The 19,098-nt window shown below is 38.4% G+C and overlaps 1 protein-coding gene across 9 annotated transcripts in view; it reads left to right on the top strand.

The window, feature by feature from the left end:
- The window catches only part of LOC145981082 (nuclear RNA export factor 1-like), an 85,841-nt gene that overhangs the window by 11,666 nt on the left and 55,077 nt on the right, over positions 1-19,098 (top strand). For 7 of the 9 annotated variants that reach the window (XM_083114216.1, XM_083114218.1, XM_083114209.1 and 4 more), the window contains 4 exons: positions 3,207-3,289; positions 8,675-8,741; positions 12,663-12,750; positions 15,296-15,376. In XM_083114216.1, coding sequence (XP_082970342.1) covers positions 3,259-3,289; positions 8,675-8,741; positions 12,663-12,750; positions 15,296-15,376 — 267 coding nt within the window. In that variant the 5' untranslated portion in view covers positions 3,207-3,258. Of the gene's footprint in view, positions 1-467; positions 738-3,206; positions 3,290-8,674; positions 8,742-12,662; positions 12,751-15,295; positions 15,377-19,098 lie in introns of all 9 variants that reach the window. The other 2 variants (XM_083114210.1, XM_083114211.1) reach the window with 1 other exon arrangement.

Consider the following 19,098-nt stretch of genomic DNA (forward strand, 5'->3'; position numbering starts at 1 on the left):
TTAGCTAAAAACCATGCCAAATACGTAACAAGGGGGGAGGTAAAAGGTCGGGCACATTTTTCGCGAAGCACAAAATTTACCTGTCGTCTCTCCGCTCCGGCTGGTGTGTGATTCTGTTGTGTCCTGGGTAACGCGTGTAAGAGATCTGTATTGTGAATGTTCGTTCTCTCAGCTCCCACCACTGGTCAAACGACAAGTCTAGATTACGCATGCGCGATTGACGAGGCGAGGCAACTAACGGCCTCTGTCGAGAAAAACTGCGTAACTTTATAGATTACGTAACGATCCATGACTTGTTTCGGTGCGTGACGTATCTCACTCTCGTATGTTAGGAGAAGAGAGTGACTGTGGCGGGATGATATTTATATAGAGTATATCAACCGTCACAACGGACAACATTGTTTTTTCTCGATGAAAGAAAATACACTGAATTCTTTTAATTTTAACTCTCCACTTCTTTCTTCAAGATTCTGTGTTGAATTACAAATTCCACGGCGTCTTCCACACCCGGCAACAACTTCACGACGCAACCTCGACATGTCATCTTATAGTGAAAACACGACGTGGGTTGAAACACTGACTACGGGGTTTACATTATCTTACACACGGAACATTGTGCTCTCATGCAGAGAGCAAATGGCGGCAGCAGCAATAGCACGTGGTTTCGTAGAAAACCACATGTATTCGCATTAAAACTACATTCCCGAACTTCAACAACGCTACAGAAAATGATTTGCGTAAGTACTTTCTCCTGTAAATTTTAAGAAATCCGTCTCACCTATAGTAAAGTGTTACCCGTTCCGTGAATGGTTTTTGGGGCTATCCATCCCGGAATCGGTGGGAAATTTAAACTAAAAAAATATTTTCGTTTGAAATTTTTGAGTCTAAATTTTCCACCGATTCTGGGCACCGCCCCTGGGGTAATTGACCTACCGCCCCCAACTGCTAATGCGGCCCCTCCTCTGCACTCCGGCTCCCCGGCTTTCTCTATAGACTCCCTGTTAAAGGCATGTTAGAAATTGGCCAGACTCACCTTCTTTGGAGAAATCCGTTTCCAGGATACGGAAAACTTAACTAAATTTCAAACACAACACCTTCACGATGTTAGACAATACTACAGGAACTTATTATGGTAAATAGTTTCTTCTGTAGAAATGAAGAAATCTGTCCGAAGGATAGTAAACTACTACTGTATCGGAAATATATACTGGGTGATTTTTTTAACCTGAATGATTTGAATATCTTGAAAAAAAAAATCATCCTACAAAAAGATGTTCCAAATAAAAAATTGGTAGTTTGGAGGGGGAAGTTTAGTGGTGCAACAAAAGAACACCCCCTCCCCCTCTTGTGGGTGGGGCAGGGGGCAACTTTGAAATTTCAAATAGAAACCCCTATTTTTTTTATTACAGATTCGGATTTTACGGAAAAAAATACATAAGTTTTGTCTGAAACATTTTTTTCGATTCGTGATAGATGGCGCTAGAATCGACAAATTTTCATTTCTTGAATGTTTACACTTTAAAACCAATGTATTTCATTTTGCAATTCATTTAAATTAAAAAAATAGAACATTTTTGTTCCAGGACTTGAAATTGTTGTAAAACAAATAAATTTATTTTGAAAATACAAAATTATTCAACAATTCTTAGCTCTAGATATCTCGATGGCTAGTAAACTACATTCACTTCTCAATTACATTAAGTGTTCAAAATGGTGACCTTCAACTTCAATACGTTTATTGATCAGCACTTCGAATGAATGTACACAACTCAAAAGTACCTCTGGTTCAATTATGGCACAAGCGTTTTGAATTCGCTCTATCATATTTTCACGAGTAGTTGGCAATTCTCGATACACTTTATCTTTTAGGTAGCCCCACAAAAAGAAATCTGGTGAAGTAAGATCTGGTGATCAGGCAGGCCAATTTACAGGACCAGCTCTGCCAATCCATCGGCCATTGAAGTCACGGTCGAGTACTTCGCGTGCTGCTCTCGAATAGTGCGCTGGACATCCATCCATCGTGCTGAAACCACATGTTCTGTCTCAGTTCCAGGTTAAGATCTTCAAGTAATATTGGCAGTTCATTTTGAAGAATGTCGCGGTACTGTTGACCATTCAAATTTCCATCAATGAAGTAGGGACCGATGAGTTTGTCATCAATAATTCTACACCACACGTTTACAGTCCATGGATGCTGATGCTCAACTTGGCGCAGCCAGTGTGGATTTTCGACACTCCAGTAATGCATATTATGCAGATTGACCGTTCCGTGGTTTGTAAAAGATGACTCATCAGAGAACAATACCAGACAAAAGAAATTGAGTTTTTTTGTATTTGTTCATGTGCCCACTGACAAAACGTCACTCGATTTTGAAAATCATCGCCATGAAGTTCTTGATGCAATGACACATGATATGGATGATATTTATGACGCTGTAAAATCTTCAAGACACTGATCTGGGACAATCCGGAATTTCGAGCTACTTCTCGCGAGCTGACATGAGAATCATGGGCCACAGCAGCTAACACATTAATTTCATTTTCTTCTCCAATAACTGTTCTTCGACGGGTCCTTTGTTTAGGTTTAACATTTGATTGACTACGTTGAAACGAAGCGAAAGAACGCACCCTGTCTGGAAAACGCTGACCATAAACAACAACAGCTGGACGGAGCTTCCTGCCAGATTCTCCATACACGAGAACCATTTCAATTTTCTCATCTACAGTTAATACATCCATTGATATTAAAAAGTATCAACAGCTTAGTCAAATTAATCGCTCGGAGCATTCTTGTGATCTAAAAAACAATGATTTAACAGGAAAAGTCTAAAAAGGAACTGTTTCTTGACATTGTTTTATTTCCAACAATTTTTAACTTCACATTCGTCATTAGCAGGCCTCAATTAGTAAGTATGTCAAATATGAAGAAAATCGGAGAGAGGTCTGGTCATCTTAAGTCATACCTATACCAGGAAGGAAGAATTAATATAAAATTTGACATCTTAGATGTGTGAATGTTGCAGTGCTATGTATCATATTATGAAATGGACACGTTTTATAAATCCATTGAAAGATATAGAGCATTTGAGATCCACCTCCTCACAGTTTATAATAAATTTCCTAAACAGTTACATTTTACTACATATTACTGTGCTCCTCTTACATATATTGTCTTACCTTTGGTTTACTATTTGTTCTATTTTCAGGTTGATAATGTGCTGAAATTTGTCGGGTGCATAGATATTCTTGTGGCCAATCATGGCATCAGGTGTCAACTTGAAGCCAGAAGGTAAAATAGTGAACTTAATAAATATATATTTTGTCTCATTTAACACTGCAGTAATCGCATGAAACAAATACATACCTTTGGTCACGTAGATCACTATTGTGATCCATCAAATGTTATTGTTTTTACCCATTGTTTGTCAAAATTCATCTGGTTTTATAGCGAGAATGTCCTTTTTAAAGTTTTCTGGTACACTCAGCAAAAAATTATCACTCAACACATCACAGGAGGGAGGAAATACTAATCCTAGTGAATTACAATTGAATGCAATGAAACCAAACAAAAGTACATGCAGAGTATCTTAGAATCTTACTTTATTTTATATAACAGTTTGTAGTAAATGTACTTATATATACTTACTTACTGGTCGGCGCTACAGTCCATGTAGGTCTTTGGCATTCCTGACTACCTCTCTCCATTCATCTCGATCCTCTGCTTTTCTTCTCCATCCTTTAACTCCTAATCTTCTTAGGTCCTCTTCCACATCCTCTATCCATCTTTTCCTGGGCCATAACTCTTCTCTTTCTCCCTTCCGGTTTTCCATTGAATGTTTTCTTGACAACCCGTGCTTCTTCCATCCTCTGAACATGCCCAGCCCATCGTATTCTACCCTGTTTGATCTTCACTACAATATCTGGCTGGTTAAACAATTCCTGTACTTCCATATTTGTTCTCATTCTCCATCCCTCTTTATCTCTTACCGCTCCAAATATTCTTCTCCGTATTTTCCTTTCCCACCTTAACAACAAATCTTCCTCTCTTACTGACATCACCCAACTTTCTGAACCATACATTACTATGGGTCGTAATATTGTTGTATATATTTTAATTTTTGTGTTCCTACTAACATTCTTAGATTTAAACACATTTTGCAAAGAAAAATAGCATCGATTTCCACTTGTTATCCTTTCCTGTATTTCTGTAGCTGTCTTGTTATCTACTGTTATTATTGAGCCCAAATATTTAAAGGCTTCCACTCTTTCATATTCTTTTCCATTTATTCTTATGTAAGGTTCTCTTCTGCCTATTTCTGGATCTCCCATCTTCATATATTTGGTTTTATTTGTGTTCACTTCCTGTCCTAGTTCTTTAGCTTTCTCTTCTAACACTTGATAACTCTCTTCCATAACTTGCTTATTGCTATTAAAGCTACATCATCTGCATATGCTACTATTTGTGTTAGTCTATTTAATATTGTTGCTCCAGGGTTGATTGGCAGTTGTCGGATTACTTTTTCCAATGCTAAATTAAATAGTATTGTAGAAAGTAAATCTCCCTGTCTGTCCTTTCTCTACTTTAAACATGTTTGTCATTTCCTGTTCAACTCTGACTTTACATTCTGTTCTTTTCATTGTCATTCAGTCTTATCAATTTCCTTGGGATTCCAAACTCTTCCATTATACTATAGAGCTTATTTCTTTCCAGGCTATCGTATGATTGTTTAAAATCGACATATAGTTGGTGAAGTTCTTTGTTATACTCATAGAACTGCTCCAGCACTTGGTGCAGTAAAAATATCTGGTCCATCGTGGAGTGATTTTTTCTAAATCCTGCTTGGTAATCTCCCATGATTCTTTCCATCCAATCTTCCAATCTTCCAATCGTGTTGCTAAAATTTTACCAAATACTTTATAAGTTCCATCCAGTAGTGTTATTCCGTGGTAGTTTTCACACTTAGCTTTATCCCCTTTCTTATGTATCGGACATATTATTCCTACTGTCCAGTCTCTGACATTTCTTCTTTTATCCAAACTTCTATTACTTCATATATACGGCCTTCTTCACTCCCTCTCCACCATATTTCAACAACTTCGATTCTATGCCATCTTCTCCTGGCACTTTATTATTCTTTAGAGACTTTATTGCATCTTTTACTTCCTTTAAAGTTGGTATTATCTCTTCCTCCTCTTCCTTTTCTTCATCACTTTTCCCCTCTTATTTATCCTCCTCATTGGTTCCGTTAAGTAATTCACAGAAATACTCCTACCATCTTTCCATCATCTTTCTTTTGTCTCCAATGAGGTTTCCTTCTTTATCTTTGTAGAAAACTGCTCTGGGTTGGTATCCTTTCTTCAGATCTCTTGTTCTCTCATAAAACTTTCGTATCTCATTTCTATCTTTTATTTCATCTAACTCTTCTATTTTATTTCTCTCAAACTGTCTTTTCTTGACTCTACATGTCTTATCTGCTTCTATCCTCTTTTCTCTATATTCTTCCACTACTTGTCTTGTTCTCTGTTGAAGCATCCTTTTTCTGGCATAGTTTCTCTCCTGTATTAGTATTGAGCATTCTTCATCAAACCACTGTTCTCTCTTCTTGTTTTATTTCTTTCCCAATGTATCCTCTGCTACATTACCTATTACTGTTTTTAGTATTTCCCACTTACATTCTAGTTCTCCTTTCTCCCATCTTTCCTTTTTTGTTTCTAGTGCCTCCATAAGTTTTTCTTGGTATTCCCCTCCTAATCTGGCATTCCTGAGTTCCTCTACATTATGTTTCATGTTCTTACTTTCCTTTTTTGATCTTTTCACATCAATTTTCTGTCTATACTTGATTCTCACTAGATGGTGGTCTGTATCTCCATCAGCACCTCTACAACTACTGATCTCCATAATATCTGTGGCATGTCTCCTGTCTATTATAACATGATCTATTTGGTTTTTCGTGCGGCCGTCTGGAGACACCCAGGTCTCCTTTTTTATGTCTTTTCGTGGAAGCCAAGTACTTTTAATTACCATTTCCTTACTGATTGCAAAGTCTATCAATCTCATTCCGTTATCATTGCTTACTTCATGCAGGCTTTCTTTGCCAATTATGCTTCTGTACATCTCTTCTCTTCCTATTTTGGCGTTTAAGTCCCCTAGTATGATTTTTACATCGTGTCTTTGTACATGATTTATTTCTTCTTCTAATTTTGAGTAAAAAGCATCTTTCTCCTCCTCCTCTGCTTCTTCTGTGGGGGCATACACACAAAACATTGTGATATTGAAGAATTTTGTTCTAACTCTGACTGAGCACATCCTATCATTAATTGCTGTAAAGTTAATAATACTTGGTTTGATAGACTTTTGGATTAGGAAACCTGTACCATTATTACCAGTTTCTCCTCCACTATACATCAGTATATGTTTTCCAGACATTATCATTCCTTGTCCTTTCCAGCGTGTTTCTTGTAATGCTAACACTTTCACTCCATACTTTTCTATTTCTTCTCTTATTTCTCTCAGCTTTCCTGGTCTCTTCAATGTTCTTACATTCCAGGTTGCGAGCATTATATTGGTTTTCCTTCTCATTAGCCTTTTCTTTCGCTGGGTCGTCAACAAATTATCCGATCTCCTCCGAGTGAATCTTGTGGTATCCGTAACAAGTTCTTTTGACGGGGTATGGGAGTTAACCCTACGCCCAACCCCCAACCTGGAGGATCAGGATTTATTTAAGGTTTAATCCCCTAGGTAGGTTGGTGTTGCTTTGCCTTCGGAGCCCTTCCTACCCCTTGGTTTTCTGTCAGGGTATCCTTCCCTTAGCCTTTGGGGATCCCTCCCCTCCCTTCAAGGCAGCAGGGGCTGTGCTTATTTAATGGCGGCACCTCTTCGCCATGTCACAGTGCTGTGTTTGGGCATTTCTGGGTTTTAATGGGTGTGATCCTGCCACAGATCACTCTCTCCAGACCCTGATAGCACTGCTGCCTCGGTCCGGGACTGCTTATTTGGCTATGCCTTATTCGCAGCTAACCATCATATCTGATGGCCATTCGCTATCCGCCACCTGCGACCCGCCATGGGACTTTATGTATATATATGCAAATAATTACATGTCTGAAAACGCTTCTGTCAATGGAGGGGTGGATCACTGTGAGCTCAAGGTCAATAGTGTTTCCAAATGGCAGTGGCGTTCAAATATAAATGAGTGGATCACTAGTGTGATATGCGCGACCCCTGCAGTGTTAAAAACAATCTTTCTTATGTTGTTATATTTTAGTTTTAAAAATTGTTACTTATGACTTGTATTATTTACTTATCTGATGTGGAAATGTGTGTGTAATCAAGAAGTTGCAGCAAGCCACTCTGGTTGGTTGCTTGTCCTATCATCTTCCTCTTTATAGTTAACCTAATGATAGAAATAATTAATTTTTAAATGAGAGAGCCAAAAATAATGTGGTATTTGAATATGCATTTTGCTTTTCTTTCATTCTCATGCAGACTCATACCTTTACAGCTGGCCTCCCTGGTGGAGTGGTCAGCACAGAGAGCTATGGCCAGGGGTCCCTGATTCGAATCCCAGCCTGGGCATGGGTGTTCATCATATCATCACTCATTATAATCTTCACGATTAGCCAAAAGTGGTAGAAATGTGAAGTAAAATAATCAAAATGAATCAATCAATCAAGAAGTAAATAAGGCAGAGGAGCCTCCCGATCCCTTTTGGGGCTGTAGCCCATGGCGGAGGTGCCATCATTTGTATGGTTGACTCTGAAGGGGAGTTTGTGCCACTCTGAAGCTCTCCAGTGAAGGGGGTTCACTTCAGTTCCCTGAAGATGAGAGTGATGTTAGGTCTCGAAAGCCTCTCTGGAAATCACCCGGTTGTTATCCAGAGAAAACCTCTTCTTTATTTCCCAAATTGTTTAGTTTTTCTGTTTGTCACATAACAACGTAACCTGCCAAAAATGAAGAACAATAATAGGAGTTAGGCCTTATTTGTTTGAAGTGAAAATTTTACTTATTTTCCTACACAATGGATACATAACAATAACAATTTTTTTAGCCTCTCCCGAGCCCTCCTTGCATGCGGAAAATTCCAGGCCCTGGAACATAGTTTTGGTTGATGCCTAGTTTAATGTTTGTATTTATGCTATTCTTAGCTGTTCAGAAACAGTGGTGTCCATATTGTTCTGGTGGTCAGTTATAGAGTAAAATGTGTAATTTACCTCACGTTTCTGCTACTTTTGGCTAATCGGGCAGATGAGGGTGAGTGATGATGTGATGATGTGATGAAATTGAAGGGACACTCACAATGAACACCCATGCCAGGGTTTGATCCTGGGACCCCTGGTGTCATAGCATACTGTGCTAACCACTCTGCCATAGAGGTCGGCACATATTTGCATTCATTTTCATTTTTTTACTTTCATTTTTTTTTTGTATTGCCAATTAGGTTGAATGTAATGAGGCATAATAGTTGTTTTTAGTAGGATCTGACATGTAAATATTTTACTAGTTTATGATTTTTACAAGCATTTAAGGAAACATAAAAATTTGTTTAAATACTTGTAACAACTGTAAAGTAGAATAGAATTCCACAATTTAAGCAGTGTGTACATACAAGGAGAATCATGCATAAATAAACAACCTATTGTATTAATTCTAATCTTGGATTGTTAATTTTTGCAGGAGCTGGGGCCATGAACTTCTGGTACATGTATTTTCTTACAAAGAGGGATAAGTGCCCAATTAAATTGTGAGTTAATTTATTATCATCATTTGTATTTTTCTTATTTTACATTACTTGTCTGACAATTTTTGCTAATTGCAAGAATGAGGATGAGTGATGAGTAGATGAAATTTATGAGAGAACACTCATGCACAGGTTGGGACTTGAACATTGGAACTTAGGTGAGAATTAAAATATCATATATCCAAGGAAATAAAGAAAAAGTATCAGAAATTTTTAGATAAAATGTTTGCATTTATTGATGCAGCATACTTGAACAAAACTTATAATTTTGAAATGTGGGCGCACTTTGGTTATCACTCCAAGAAACTTTCTGAAAACAATGACGACTTTGAATTACCTGATGATATTTTGGATTCATAATTTTAAATAAGAAATAATGTGATCAAAAATTTTTATCTGAAATAAAAATAAAACAGACTGCTTCTTTTCACAGTTAGGTTGCTATATTACAACAATGTAACATTGACAACATCCATTATTTAACAGATTCTTTTTGTTTAAAAAATTGCTATCCATTGTTATAACTGTGTCTTTAGTCAAAATGAAAATAAATGTCTGATGAAGGGAGCGTGTGTTCTCCTGAAACATCACAACGAAAAACTGTTTTCTTATTCTTGTAATAACCGTAAACTACAAGAAAATAGTTTTTGATTCAGTCAACTATTCCCTGTCCTAGTTATTTCTGGAGCAAGGGTGCATGGCATCAGAGGAGGTGAGGAAATAGAGTGGACAGAGCGAAGCAGTACATGCTGCTGTGAAGGCTGGTAACTGAAGTTGCTTACCCTCCTCCAGACAATCCATTTCTCTCTCCTGTGTTCATTGGTGGAGCCGTCTCGTGTTACTACTTGCGCAGAGACTTGTTTTCATTCACTTGCTCCAGAGATAGTTGAGACAGGGTATAAAGCAATTCAAATTGAATGTTACAATGCATTACTACTAGGAGAAAAATTTACTTATTTTTTTATATATATTTTTAAACATAACCTAAAAAAAACAGTTTTGCCCGGGATTTATTGGGTTTTATCTGGTAAAAACCCACTCGGGTTGGTTTTTTCGAAAAATAAAATTGGCAAAATGCCAACCCTGGATTATGGACAGTTTCCATCGTTGGCACCATTCGGAGAATCTATTTATGTCATTTAGGAGGAGGTGCACATCTGATGTCCATTTTATTTCTCTAATAATCTTGCAATCATCAGTGAACATTAGAATAGTGCTTGAGATGGGGGGAATTGAAGAGGTCTGTAAGATCATTCATGTGTAATACAAATAATAGAGGGCCAAGAACGCTTCCTTGCAGCACTCTAGATATAACAGGCTCATATTTATATTCTTAGTTCTGTTTTTATACTTTTATCATGGAAAAACATTTTTTTATGCTGGGAAAGAAAAAGAGAATGAACAATTGCAAAGATTTAAAATAATAATAATAAAAGTTGTAATAATTTTCAGAACTAGTTTGCTATCTCATTGGCCGAGAGCTTTGAGTATTTGTTTGCCCTGCATTCTCCTAACACTGAAGGTTCTGGGTTCAAGTTCTAGACAGGGCATTCTTTGAATTTATGCTTTCACTGTTGCAATCAGTCTAAAAGTAGTAGATATACAGCACTAAATATCAAAAGTACAGAGTGCCAATTGAGGTAATGTAACTCATATTTCTGAAATTTGAAGAGCTTGTGAGACTTAATCAAAACGAAGTTGAAAAGATACATTAAATGTATTTAATTCACTGAGGATAATAGTCTACAGATTCTATGATCATTAATATGAAATAACTACAGTGTAAGAGACTAGAAAAATATATTAATATTCCAAGTAGTTAGTTTCTCTTCATGTAGTGATATCATATTTAATAATTGTTTTTGTGTGTGCTTTTGAATCTATTAATCTTTCCTATACAATGCAAACATTAAGAGCTACGGTAGCTGAGTTTGTAGAGCATCTGGTCACCACGTGGAAGACCTAGGTTCAAAACCCGGGGCAGGCGATCTGGACTAGGATTTTTTCCAGTCATTTCCCTGTTTCTGTCTAGCTCTGAGGCCCACCCTGCTTCGTATCAATCGGTACGTAGGGGCAACTCTGGGGGTTAACCCTTAGTACGCCGCGCGGTCTGACGAAAGTAAGCCCAGTGTCGCCGAGGCTTTGAGCGGGAAATTTGAATTCGTATACATAATGGAGAAAAATCGTAATAACTCTGGCACTATGGGACCAATCTACTTCGGATAACTTTTGTTTTGCAGGCAATACATCGGTGCATGCAACCATGTAAAATTTCGATGCCCCAACCGTAGGGGGGTTACGGGTGGGGGCTGCATCCCCCGAATTTCAATGTAAAAACATAAAAATGTGGAGTTTGCCCCCTCTTCTCCAGCTACTTTGGGGAGAAAACCGGAACTTTTGCTTTTTTTTTTCAAAGAATAGACCTTCCGCAACAGAATGAAACTTGATTCATGTTCGTGGGTGCAATACAATTTGAATAATAAAGGCAAAACTTAAAACTCGATCGAATTTTAGCCAATTTGCATATTATTCATAAAATTGTTATAACTGACACCATGGGACCAATCTACTTCGGATAACTTTTGTTTTGCAGGCAGAAGATCAGTGCATGCAACCATGTAAAATTTGGATGTCCCAACCATGGGGGGGGGGGGGGGTTACGGGTGGGGGCTGCATCCCCCGAATTTCAATGAAAAAATCATAAAAATGTGGACTTTGCCCCCTCTTCTCCAGCTACTTTGGGGAGAAAACCCGAACTTTTGCTTTTTTTCGTTCGTACTTGCATCTTGTGTAGCTACTGTGAATCTTTCTTCCCTGTTGACTCGGCTCTTTGTGGAAATATGTCCGGAAGGAAAGGATTGTGCGTTAGGGAAATCGATGAGCTGTTATATGATACGAACTGTTTTATTGTGAGGCCTTTCCTAACAGAGGAGGGAAGGGAGCCTTTGCAATCGTTTGTTTTGTCTATACTTCTGGATAGACGCACGCTTTAGACTCATGCTTCTGGCCTCTGGCTATCGTCAAGCTTCATTGCATTTCTAACAGAGAGGCGACAGAAAGCTGACACCTGCCAAACCTCATCCAATCCCCTCTCTCCTTGCCCCCCCCCCCCCCCCCCGCCACTACTTCAGCTGGATCACCAGAAAGAAGAATGTGTGCCTTATCAGTACTAAATCACAGCGTTGGAAGCTTGGAGGAAAACAGCATCGTAAATACCAAGCATTTATTGTGTCTGTCAACTGAAGAGCGAACATGTGTTTGGGTGAGCCCAAACACGTGACATATTCCGAGAAAGGAGGGGGGGGGGAATTTGAAATTTTCGAAACAAGATTGCAAAACAAGTTCCCGAACGAACTGTCAGTGTTTCAACCTCAATATACAAATATAAGTGTGGCAAACCCTCGATAATTGTATCTAAAGCTGTTTGCAACATATGTGTTACAGCGGCTACAAGGGACATACTTTTTTTGTAACATATGTGTTACGGCGGCGAACTAAGGGTTAAAGGTGGCCGGGCATGATGCTGATCACATCATCACAACTATGGCCATATCAAGAATATGTGGAACTCTATACCTCCACTTCACCTCATACGCTTTCATGCCATGTGTGCACACACATAGGAGTAACTTTATCTTTTTTTACAATGGAAACACATTTTTTGTTGCTTACTTGTAATTTTTATTGTAATTCTTCAGTGACAGTGAAAAATTGGATGAACCCAGGCTGGCTCAGTAGCTCAGTGACATAACATTGGCACAGTATGCCAGAGACCCAGGATCGAGTCCAGGTTGAGCCTGCATTTTTTGCTAAAATTTGTACATTGTACTTTTCCTGTGTGCAAATCTTCATGTAAAGAATCTTATTCTTTTTGTACTTACGTTTTCTTTGCATCCTGAATGATTATTTCTTCTTCTTTTTCAGTGAATCATTAGGCTCCCAAAAGGTGAAGGTGGATGAACCTGGGAAGGACAGTATCGTAATCTCTGTGCCACCCTGGTTTCTCATTAAGGTAAATTAGGTACTAGATTATCCATTTTATTCTCTTTGTGCCACAGCTGGAGGCACATTTATGGGAGTGTTGTGCATGACCCACCAACAATCTTGTTCTCAGAACCCCCACTAATAATTTCCACGGGGGGAGTTTTTGTTTTAGCAACAAAGGATAAGCAATTAGTTTCGAGTTAAAATATACTGTACTAATGATAGTGTCAAAACACACACAAAGTAGTGTACTTGTCAGTGTTGCATGCTTTTTTTCTCCCTCTCAAGAGATCATTAACAGATTTACACCAATAAGAATATACACCCAATAAAGTGAAAGAGGAATGCAAGAAAAATATAAGTATGAAATCTGATTTACACTGAAGTGTCAAAAGTCATGGGATAGCGGGAGGGAACTTGTTGATGGCGCTATAACATCGCAGCAAACCCGTCGAACGTCGCGAAGCAGTTGCAGTGTTGTGAGGTAGACTTCTGTGAGTACAGTGAAACGTCGTGTACCGTGTTGATGGCAATCCAACGGGAAGTATCGGCATTTGAGCGCGGGATGATAGTTGGTGCTAGATGAATGGGGCATGCGATTTCGGAACTTTTCTCGCTCCACAGTGTCAAGGGTGGACCGTGAGTACCGCATGGGATGCATTACGACTAGGGATGGCCAAACGGATCCGGATCTGAAAAATCCAGATCCATTCAGATCCAGATCTGGATCCAAAAGTTACGGATCTGGATCCAGATCCGAAAATTCTTTATCCAGATCCGGGTCCAAAAGTTTTGGATCTGGATCCGGATCCAAAAGTTCCGGATCCGGATCCAGGTCCAAAAGTTCCGGAACCGAGAGTTTCGTATCTCAATCCCATTATAATATTACCACATCTTAAAAGGTATTATGATCTTCGATTACAAAGAAATTTTTCAGTAGTTAGTCCTACAAGAATTTTTTCAAGTGTTGTTTCTAAAATACTTTGCTACTTATCGGGCTAACACACTCGTGCACAAAAATAATCTTACTTGTTTAACATAAAATGTCAGAGGTGATTTTGTAAATGCCATTGAAATGAATATGTATTCATTCAAATGTATTGGAAATGAAAACACACAAGAGACATTCAATTCCAGGATGAAACCTTTAACACATATAACAAGATAGAAATGTTATACAAAAATTACACAATTGTTCTACAGTTAGTTTTACAAATTAAAATAAAACATTATAATATATGCAGTGTTATATAATTACAAAGTGTAAGACTAACAAGGGAGGTTATCTAAGTGTCTCCCTCCGATTTCCATGAAATTTGGCAGGTGTATAGTGGGGCCCAATGGAAGAAATACGTGTTTTTTTGTTTCAGCTAAAAAACTGTTTTAGGGGGCAAAACCACCTCAAATGTCAAGATGATGACAAATTGAAGTGAGGATCTGACCCCTGTGTCCCCCTCCGATTTCCATGATACTTGGCAGATTTATAGAGGGGCCCAAAGGAAGAAATACGTGTTGTTTTTGTTTCTGCTAAAAATCTGTTCTAGGGGGCAACCTCCCCTCAAATGTCAAGATGAGGACAAATTGAGGTAAGGATCTGACCCCTGTGTCCTCCTCAGATTTTCATGAAACTTCGCAGGTGTATAGAGGGGCCCAAAGGAAGAAATATGTGTTTTTTTTTGTTTCAGCTAAAAAACTGTTTTAGGGGGCAAAACCCGCCTCAAATGTCAAGATGAGGACAAATTGACGTGGGGATCATCTGACCCCTGTGTCCCCCTCCGATTTCCATGAAATTTGGCAGGTGTATAGAGAGGCCCTATGCCCCTTGTTTCTTCCTATGCCATATTTACGTGGGATCGGGGTCAGATCCCCACTTCAATTTCTCCTCATCTTGACATTTGAGAGGGGGGGTGGGGGCTCTGTACACCTGCCAAGTTTCATGGAAATCGGAGGGGGGCACATAGTGGTTCGGATCCCACTTTAAACTGTAGGTCCAGTCCCGATTACCCTTACTGTGCATAAAGTGGACTTAAAACACCAAGTCATTCAATCAATCAAATCTTGTTTAATGTTTAAGAAATATCTACATAGACAAAGTAAATACCTAGTGCAAGGTTCATGTCTCTATTGCTTTTTGTACGGAAGTTATGTACATTGAAAGTCTTAGTTGCATGACTTTTTGGACACCCTGCATTTATGTAAATGCAAAACTTTAAACATTTCTAACAAAGTTAACTGTAATTATGTGATATTAACAATAATAGCTGTCCTTCCTTAGCATGTAAAATTACTGTGTGAAATGCATGAGGAGTGCATTTTTCCATTCATCGTCTCTGTATTACAGCTTGCCAGCTTCCAAATCTGCCTTAGGTAGCATTTAGGCTGAAGAGACAACTGACAAATGACACCCAACAGGTGATAACTGACATATGACATGGGGATTCCACACCAAAGTGATGATAGACACAGAAATATCAGTCTGTAAAAAGCATTCACTATGCAGAACATGCATGCATAACATCTCTACTGACTAAGAAACAGGTAATTTGTCACTAATTTATTTCTTGGCTTTGCAGATTATTGGCGCAAGTCAAATGGAGCCTCTTATTTTAATGAACATCATCACAATGAAGGTTACTGCAGTGACACCTATAGGGGTATGTATATAATGTTCACACCAGTTAATAATGTATTTATACAGGGCTTTCCAAAAGTCCTTCCCACTTTTAAATTCACTACAACTTTGTAACGAACAGAGATATTTCAGTGTCTTTAAAGTTTTACCTGGCAACACTGCATGCTGAGAGGATCAGGTGATTCGAAGATGGCGTCGATTCAGAACTGCAGTGTTCTGTGGTATACAGAGTGCTGAAATTATGCATTCTGGTGCATCGAAAGTTCAGCAGCATGTATCACAAAAAGGCCACAGACATAAAAAGCATCAAGAAGTGGCATGTGTGGTGAGCTGTGTCGATGGATCACCTAAACTTTGAGGAAGATACTGTGATGGGCGCTACTTACCTCAACATGCTGCAGACTAGAGTGCTGCATCGAGGCTTTTTTGCTTGATCGTCTAATAGTTTGCACGGATGACGCTAGATGGCTTACGGAATCAACTGTTTCTTCACTTGAGCGAATAACGCTCAATCGGGCAAACGATCGGTATGCGCTCGAAGCCCAGTAGTTCACGTATAACCGTAATTTGTCTGTGGTACTGGGCCTTCAAATATGCTTCATGAAGTGAAAGATGCAGTGAAATTGAAACTAAAGTGAACACAGTCATCATCTTCAAGTTAAAATGTAATTTAGTCTATCTTACCAATACGTAGCAATATATGTAAATGAATAGATGATTATGGGCTGAAACTACCAGCATGAATTTTACATATATATTTGTACGATTATTATCACATTGAGATGATATTTGATATTCTATATATTTGAGCGAATCATGCTCAAACGTGGGAGATTTGATTGAGTTTGAGTTAGCAAAAGTGGTCCAATACTGCAGACATTCCTCCTTCCCCAGCTGGTTGCACTTGGTATCAAGGATGACATGCGGTCCTGGATCAGGAATTAGGAGGAAGGTGGACAGGCCAAAGAAGACCCACATCATGGCCCACAAGGTCGCCAGACCTGGCTCCGTGTGACTTTTGGCTGTGGGAATATATCAAGATGGAAGTGTAAGTTGAAAAACCAAGAGATCTGGATGATCTCGAAGCAAATATATCTGCAGTCATTGCCGGAAAGCTATTCTGGATTTCAGGACAAGATTGCAGGAATGCATTGATGTGAATGGCACCCAGTTGGAGGTGTGCCGATGAGGACGATAGACATGCAGTGTTGCCAGGTAAAACTTAAAAACACTGCTGTGAAGTACAAACTTTATTTCACTGAAATATATCTGTTCATTACAAAGTTATATTAAATTTAAATGTGGGATGGACTTTTGGACATTGCAGTATAACTGGTAGGATGTTTGCTCGAGATTTGTGCTGCTTGGTTCAAACATTAATACGACTAATCTTGCATCAGGAACAGTGTGTTTAGAATTATTGCAATTAGGTTTGAGCCAGAATAACTTTGTACAGTTTCCCACAGATCCTGATGCTTGAATGTTGTAACAATTAAAGTTGTTCAGAAAAATGATTAATATAAGTAATGATGGGCACAATTGGTCATGATAGAAAAAGGTTAGACTCAGCTGGACCATGTTTGGGTGTATTAAGCATAAGGCTGCCATTAATTCAACTCAAAAATTTTAAATAGGAAGGGGTAGGGTTACCAGACGTGTGGTTTTCCCGGACATGTCCTATGTTTTTAGCCTTATGTCTGGCATCTGGAAGGAATTTGAAAAATATCATAAATGTCCTATACTTTGAACATCGCATAATATTAATTAGGAAAATATGTACGTGGTTCGTTGAACAAAGGGAAATCATGCAAGTTATAAGTCCATTGCCCAAAATGAAAATAAAAGTTTGTCCTGCTAGAGAACAAACAAGAAAACTGAAGCAACTAATGAACAAAGTTTTCGGTCTACATTCTGATGTTACTGTTCTGTGCCTGAGTGGAAGGAACAAGGTCTTTCCCATTCATATTCAATATTTTTTATTGCAAAGCAGGGGGTATAGAGAACAGAGTTATTCAGGGTGCCAGTCATGAAAGTCAAGAAGTAATGAAGTTAACAAGTAGGTCAAGAAGTCAATAAAAATCAGGGAATTATACTTGTGGTCAAGAATTTTTGCTATCACAATTACTGACTGGTTGATTTAGTTTATTTTACTTCACTTTTCTGCCCCTTTGGCTAATTGTGAAGATGAGGATGAATGGTGGTGAGATGAGATGGATGAAGAAACAAACACATACACAACACAAGCTCCACATAAGATTATACTGGCTGTGAATCCAGATGCTAGAGCCTAGCTAGTCTACCAAATGCAGTCCAGGATGCATTAATAGATGAAGCAAGTCTAATTCTCTTGTAAAATACAGTTTTGTTTAAATCTTAACTGTCCATTTGATAGGGGTTTTTCATTAAATATCATAGATATGTATTTTCTTATTTGCTAATTTACAACTTTAACTAAGTAGGGATCGAATAAATAAAGGTTAACCAAAATGGAAAAAAAAGTCCTGATAAAAACAAGAGTTTTGGATTTGATACTTTGGTAGAAATCCTGTAATTATACTAAAGTAAAGTAAAGTAAAGTGCTCCCCTGTGCTTAGCACCATGCCATGAAGGCGTATAGGGGGTGTGGGGGTAACGCCCCACACTTTCTTGATCCGGTCATGAGTGGGGGTGATGTGATACGCATCACACCCCTGACCGCCTTTACCCCCCAGGGTTTCCCCCAGGTACCCATGTTATTCGACGCTGGGTGGGCGCCGGGGCTGCTTCCAACGTTAGAAAAGTTCCCGGATTTGAACCGGCCGGGGATCGAACCCGGGACCTTGAGCATGGTAGTCAGATGCGTTACCGTCTGAGCCACCGTGGCCACCCCTGTAATTATACTAAAAATACCATTTCAAACTAGGGTAATTGCTGAATATTTGTTAGCCATTACAGGTCATAATGCAAATGTTGAGCGACTACTTTCACTGCCATCAGCACAATAGACTTACGAGAGATTTTTTTTCTATAAACTCTGTAAAAAGTTTGGCGCTGGTCCCTATAATTTCGAAGATTGAATGTTGTCTCTCATCAATATATTTTGACTAAACCTGAAATTTTGAGAAAATTTTCTCTTCTGAGAAGTACCAGTTAAAAAATGTAGTAGAAGTGCATTGTTTAGTATTTTACAGTACATTTAAGAATTTGTTAAGAATTAATTTTTTAAACTGAGAAAGTGTAATTTTGAAATTACTTTTCAACGTGTTCTGTAGAAATATCTATTATTTATTGCGAATGTTTTGCGTCCTACATTTTGACATAAAGTCCTACATTAAGGGACAACATGTCCTACATTTCCCTTATAGCGATCTGGTATTCCTAGGAAGGCGTGATGCAAGATATCAAATGAGGCAATAATTTCATGGAAAATACAGTAGTGAAGGTGTTTTCGACATATCTTGCACACTCCTACAGGAACATTTGAAATATCATGCCACTTCTTACCGATATATGGCTAGAGTGAATTTTTGTGATGATAGAAAAGAACAGGAAAAAACAATACAAGCTAGCTGTTTAGAAGTAAAGAAACTTTTAAAATTTTCCAAAATTATAATATAACTTAACATAATGGGTAAATGATTCCACCCTTCAAGTAACTAATGGCAGTCTCAGTGAATCTCAATTGATTTTGGTACTGAAGTTTGTGGATTTGAGTCCCATTATATGGATGTTCTTTTGTGAGTGTCTTTTCGTGAATTTCATTTT

Source organism: Lepisma saccharinum, chromosome 28 (genome assembly GCF_977018435.1).
Source record: "Lepisma saccharinum chromosome 28, izLepSacc3.1, whole genome shotgun sequence".
NCBI classification, from domain to species: Eukaryota; Metazoa; Arthropoda; class Insecta; order Zygentoma; family Lepismatidae; genus Lepisma; species Lepisma saccharinum.